Consider the following 6021-nt stretch of genomic DNA (forward strand, 5'->3'; position numbering starts at 1 on the left):
TTTCTTTTTTCGGTTCCTACGAAGAATCAAACTCCACTAACTGAGTCCGGATCTTCTCCCCACTTGGAGACGAAGGGGACTGATTTGAACCCTCCATGGGGCGTGGGTCCCACACCCTAGAGGTGGGTCCCAGACCCCATGGAGGGTTCAGATCTGTCCCAACTGCTCCCCATGGGAGTAGTTGATCCCTACTTTTGACAGCCACCAATCTTGATACCATGTGGATACTGTACTGGTGAAATAGTACGGACCATGGATAAAAGAGTAAAAAAAAAAAAATAACCCAATTTTTTTAAGGAAAACCAAAAGCAAACGTGCCCGATACAGGCCGATCTATGCCAATCTGTATTCGTATCGTATCGGATTTGAAGATGATCGATACCGATCTGGTACAATGCACTAAAACCATGATCGATTAGGCTCGTCAGGGAAACTTGCTCTACCAATTAGCACCACCTATTGGGTCATTCCCAAACTCAAGCTTTAGCCCAACCCATGATGTTAGTGGAAAATTATCTCCTCCAATTCCCTACTCGGCCCAGTACCTCTCTAATAAGGCGGGTGAACCCCACCCGAGCAGAGTGTGCGAGCAGGGGTAGGATGATCATTACATCCCCTTGTTAGAGGCATTGGGGAACTTGGTTGGGCAAGGATCTTTATCACCTCCAGTTGGCTGCCCGGCCAGTTCCCCAGTTCCTCTAACAAAGGGGGGCTTAACGGACCTCTCTACCCATGCCCAAACACTCTGCCTGGGTGGAGTCCACCATCCCCCTATTAGAAGAACTGGGGAACTGAATCGGTCAGCAAACTGGAGGAGATAATTTTCGGGGTTGGACAAGGACCTGGAGGGGATAAAGATCTGGATGTTAATGCTAGGTCCGGCTCTCAATGGACACATTAACTAATTAGTTACTTAATAAAAATCGGTTGGATTTTTTTATTATTATTGAAAAACCAGCTGGACATTGATAAGAAGAAACAGGGAGAGGCATGCTTTAAAGATTGAGAGGTCCTTGTTGCCCGCGGGAGTTAAACGATATTTCCTTCACAACAAAATTCAAATATGACCGTTAGTGCTTGGAGGTTAAGCAAATAATCTGCCCGAATCTGCCCTTCCAACGAACTCTGCAATCAAAATTTGAATAGGATTCATTTTTAGAAACAAATCAAAGTGGATCGATCAAACAACTTCGTCATTCCAAATTAGTAAGTAACTCCTTAGTGTTTCCTATTCAGATTAGTATTGGTAGTGTTTAAGTCACCTGAGCGAGAGAGAGAGAGAGAGCGCCTCAGTTACTTCTATAAATAATACCTACCCATTCGATCGCTCAACCATTTCAGTTACGCATTTCTCATCTCTACTTTAATTTCAATTTCTCTGAATTTTGATCGTAGCCGGTTTCTGGTGTTCTTGAGTTTCCTTTCTCTTGCTGAGAGTAGAGAAGAAAGATGAAAGTACTGAAGAAAAGGAGAGACGGAGAGGAGCAGAAGGAGGAGGATCCATTGGAGTTGAAGTTGTACAGGGATCCATGGATTGTCAAGAAAAACCTCACGGCCAGTGATCTCTATCATCTTAGCAGAATTATATTGCCAAGCGATCAGGTGGAGAAGCATGTCCTTCCATTCCTAAACCCTTGTGAAATCCATGGTGTGGTACAGAGCTTTAGAGGACTCAATGTCTGGGTTTACGATTTGGATACAGGCACACGCCATTTGTTGAGTTTCAAGAAGTGGAACAGCAACCACTCTTACAAGCTTGGTTTGAATTGGATTAAAGAATTCGTGAAGAGGAGAGAGCTTCGAACAGGGGATCTGATTGGGATGCTATGGGACCCTTCCACCAGGGGATTCTGTTTTTCTGTACTCAAGAGATCTCCTCTTCCTCCAGATGGTGCCGCCGCTGCTGAACCAGTAGTCGCAGTAGTCGCAACAGCAACTCCTCCACCTCCGGATCCTAAACTTTGTGAATTCGCACGCAAACGCCTCCGTCTAAGCCCACCTGTGCCTGACAATGACGACCCAATATGATTCATGTCCATCTCGATCAGCTTAGCAAGTGATCATTCATACAGTAGACAGTAGTTGTGTATACAATGATATTCATTCATTCATTGTAAGGATTAAGGAGTAAAGAAGTGATCAGTAGCTTTTAGGGAAGGTAAGTAGTTCGTTAACAGAGTTGAAGTCTGTATAATCTTCTACTTGGAGATTAATTTCTTGTAAAGATCGATATAGTGATTCTTGATTTTGCGCTTAGGGAGTTCAACTTTTGTAGTAGCAGTGACTGCAGTTAATAACGATACATAGTTCCTACTTTAATGGTTGGTTATCTTGTCTGTTTTATTCAGTTTTGGATTAATATTTTACCCCATTCTTTTTAATAACTAAAGATTTAAAATCATTAATAAGGGACTAAGCCCGATTAAAATATATTGTTAAAATCATCTCTAGTCATTGCTGATAATTTCGTTCCTTACACATGTCTCACATATAGCACTGAACATCTTTATTCTTTCCACACCTGCACATCAGATTTGTTTGGATTGGTCTGCGAGTCTCAGCCGATATTGAACCGATACGGATCTGGATTGCCTTGAATCGGTCCGGAGTAGATGGAATTGTCCTTATTTTTTAATAAAAAAATCAATTTCTATTACTTTTTTACCCTTGGATTGATCAATATTTGGGATCTACCTTGGACAAATCGACACAGCTGATCCCGTAGAGGTGCCAGTTTGGCCCTGTGAACCCTGACCTGCCTTGAGCCCAAACAGGGTCAGAGCCAAAATTTTCAATCCTGAGGACAGGTTAGTGTTCGATTTTTCAGGCCCAGTGTCAGGATTGGGCCGGGCTAAGGTTGAAGCCTTGGGCTGAACCCGGCCCTAATTTTAGTCATTTTACCGTTTTAGGCTTTTAGCCTTGGTGTTTCGACTTCACTGATTTTCGGTTTTCCCATTTCCAGAACGAGGGCTTTCTTCTTTGGTTACAGAACCACCGCTAGCTAGCTCATGTGAGCGCTCTCACGCTCTCCTCTTTGGGTCCTCTCATCTCTGTATCTCTCTCATTCTCTGAGACAAAGGAGACGATGCACGTTGTCAATGACAATGGAGACTAGGGTTAATCTCATCCATTGTGAACAAGTGTCTAGCGCACTTGATAGCATGTGGTGTGTGGGTTCAATCCTCCTGGTTCACATCTCTCCACCCTAATAGAATAGAATAGAGTAGGACCTATCCAAAAAAAAAAATCTCATCCATTAATTTATCGTGTCCAACAATAAACATGGAACAATGATGTGCCCATGAGTATTTTGGTAACACAGTGATGAGTCTTGACTGCACAAACACCATTGAGATATGAAATATACTTTTTCTTTGCTTCTAACAATACTCTTTCCTTCTCTTCTCTATAAAAGACTCCTCTGTCACTTAAGTAGCCCATATATCTCTTGTCCTACTATGAATTCTGAGATCTTTCAAGCTTTAGCAGCAAGCTCATCTCTCAAGTCTTATTCTCTCCTTAAGAGTAGAGAGGAGAAAGAACCATTCTCATAAGTGAAGATAACATTTCCTGTCATAGAAATGGCAATAAAGGCCAGGTTGTGGCAAACATGGATGGAGGTCAAACAAGATCCTTTCATATCTCCACAGAAACCATCTAATTGCCCGACTTTGGAGACGATAAGTCGAGGAGGAGGTAATGGATGATATAGAAGATACACAGTAATGAGTCTTCTTTTTCTTTCTTAATCTCACTTATTACATATAGAGATTAATTAAGAGATATAAATTGGTGTGGCACATCTCCAATGAAGCTGTCCAGACCTTTTTCTTCTTAAAAAAAATGGGGATGGACAAAAATCAAACAATTGTAACTCATAACATAGTTGAAACATTAATGAACTTTTTGTGAAATCTCTCTCTCTTAAAAGGAGTTTGCCAACCGATGGTCACTGTAGTGGGTCATAGTATTTTTATTAGTGAGAAGATGGTATCTACCCCAAAAAATAAGAAGAGAAAGATAGTGTTGGGATTAAGGGTGTTAAACGGTTCGATTCAGTAAGCATGCTTAATGGTAGAAACCTGAAAGCAAACCATTTAACTAAAAGGTTTCAAAAACCATAAAAAAAAAAAAATTTTGAACGGTTTATTAAATGTTTCAGTTTAAATGGTTTATTATGTTTTCTATTTTTTATTCAAAAGTTTTTTTTTTCCTTTTAATTTTTTATTGAAATAAATGTAAACTTTAAATTGAATTGAATTGTTAATTGTTTTATATTTTCTTTCAATAATTGAAAGGTTAGAGCTATTTACATGTTTATTGTTTTATGTAAGATTGTAGTTTATTACCGGAAAAAAAATGTAAGATTATAGTTGTTTATATGTTTCATAGTTGTAAGGTTAGATATTTATTGTTAATTTATTCTAATCATGAATGACTTAACTTACTATGTAATCCCTTATCCCAAAAAAAAAAGAAAAACAAACCTTACTATGTAATCAATTTTAAGCGGTTCAATTTGATTTACACCCTTCAACTAAACAGTCGCAATTTAACCAGACCATTTCTTAAATGGTTTCAAGATTTCGATTTAAATGGTTCAATTTGGTTTCAATTTGGTTTGACATCTTTAGTTGGGATTGTCAATATAATTGAACAAATCAAGAAAGAGCCTCTTTACTGGTGTAGTGAAGGTTATGGCACAATCCATCCCAGATCCCATGGATTGTTAACCACATCTTGAAACGAGGGTTCAAGGGTCCAGAATGTCTCGTAGTGAAATGGCCTCGGAAGAGAGGTAGTGGAGACATTAGTCTTACGAATGAGAACAAAAGCCTCCGTATGGGCTTCCAACCAAGCTGGCGAGGATAGGAACCTGTCAAGCCCCACTCTCCCATAATTCCATGTAAAAGGCAACCCCATGAACAGAAGCTCTAATAAGCTTGCTTGGGGTGGGGGGGAGGGGGGTGGATACAATTTCTTGTATTCCGTCGCTTCGCTTGGATTAGTAGGCTGATTCCAATATATATGATTTCATTATAAATTTGTAGTGATGGTTCTTTTTGTAATTAATCTAATAGAGGTGTGAGGACGGGCAACAATCACCCCATTCTCCGTTGATAGAGAAAAGATCTCATCTAACCATGGACAAAGGCAATCTTGTCGAACCACGTAAATCTTTGTGCTTGCATTGTAATGATTGTTTGCAATTTCCATTCTTTCTCTGCATTGTTTTATGTTCTCATTTTTTCAAAAAGTGTAAGAAGTGTGAGTTAGGAGATTCTGAATATGAGCGACTGCTCCTCTTCTCCGAAGAAGAAAGACAAGAATTCTAGTTGCCAGCTAAAACCCAATCTGTTAATGGAGGACGACAATTGAGAAAGATGAGTAGCAGAATATGCACTCATATAAATCATCATATTAAACCAGGAAGCGGAATCAGAAGTAACAAGAGTACGAAAGCAAGCACTGCTCCGATTGTCGTATAATATCAACATAAAAATCCGCTTTCCACATAAGAATGAGGCCTCATTAGATGAAGAAGATTTTGTTTCACAAAGAAACATCAAAACCACTCTATGCTAGTAAGTAATATATTTTCTGGCAGAAAAAGAAAAAAAAAAACCACTCTATGCAGGCTAGCTAGAAACTGCATACAAACACATTGAATTTTTCCATACGAACTACGATCTCTACAGAACACAGATAGCGCATCGGATATAAACCTATTGGATCAGATCAATTATATCAACTGGAATATGATGATATATGCAACTTTTATTTTGGGCCTTACTATCCCAAATTTGGTGAACATGTCATTGATCAAAACTAACACATCTATATCATCATCAATATAGTGAAAACTTCAGATCAACCTAGCATCACAAAGTGAAACTATAGAGATTTCAAAATTGTTTGAAAAGCTTAGGCAAGTGATCTCAAGTCAACAGTCATCCACTCAGTCCATGTGGTGCAAAAGTGAAGGGCTTGTTTGAGACCTTTTCTCAAACATGCATATTT

General features: G+C 39.3%; 1 protein-coding gene across 1 annotated transcript; it reads left to right on the forward strand.

The window, feature by feature from the left end:
* Positions 1–1449: 1449 nt before the first annotated feature.
* Positions 1450–2028, forward strand: LOC122638969 (B3 domain-containing protein At2g33720-like). Its single transcript, XM_043831817.1, has one exon. The coding sequence runs from the start codon at positions 1450–1452 to the stop codon at positions 2026–2028; it is 579 nt and encodes a 192-aa protein (XP_043687752.1).
* Positions 2029–6021: the final 3993 nt, after the last annotated feature.

The sequence above is a fragment of the Telopea speciosissima genome, chromosome 9, assembly GCF_018873765.1.
Source record: "Telopea speciosissima isolate NSW1024214 ecotype Mountain lineage chromosome 9, Tspe_v1, whole genome shotgun sequence".
Classification (NCBI taxonomy): Eukaryota; Viridiplantae; Streptophyta; class Magnoliopsida; order Proteales; family Proteaceae; genus Telopea; species Telopea speciosissima.

Bases quoted from the DNA above. Each gene is read 5' to 3' on its own strand.
- LOC122638969 (XM_043831817.1), top strand. From the start codon at position 1,450: ATGAAAGTACTGAAGAAAAGGAGAGACGGAGAGGAGCAGAAGGAGGAG.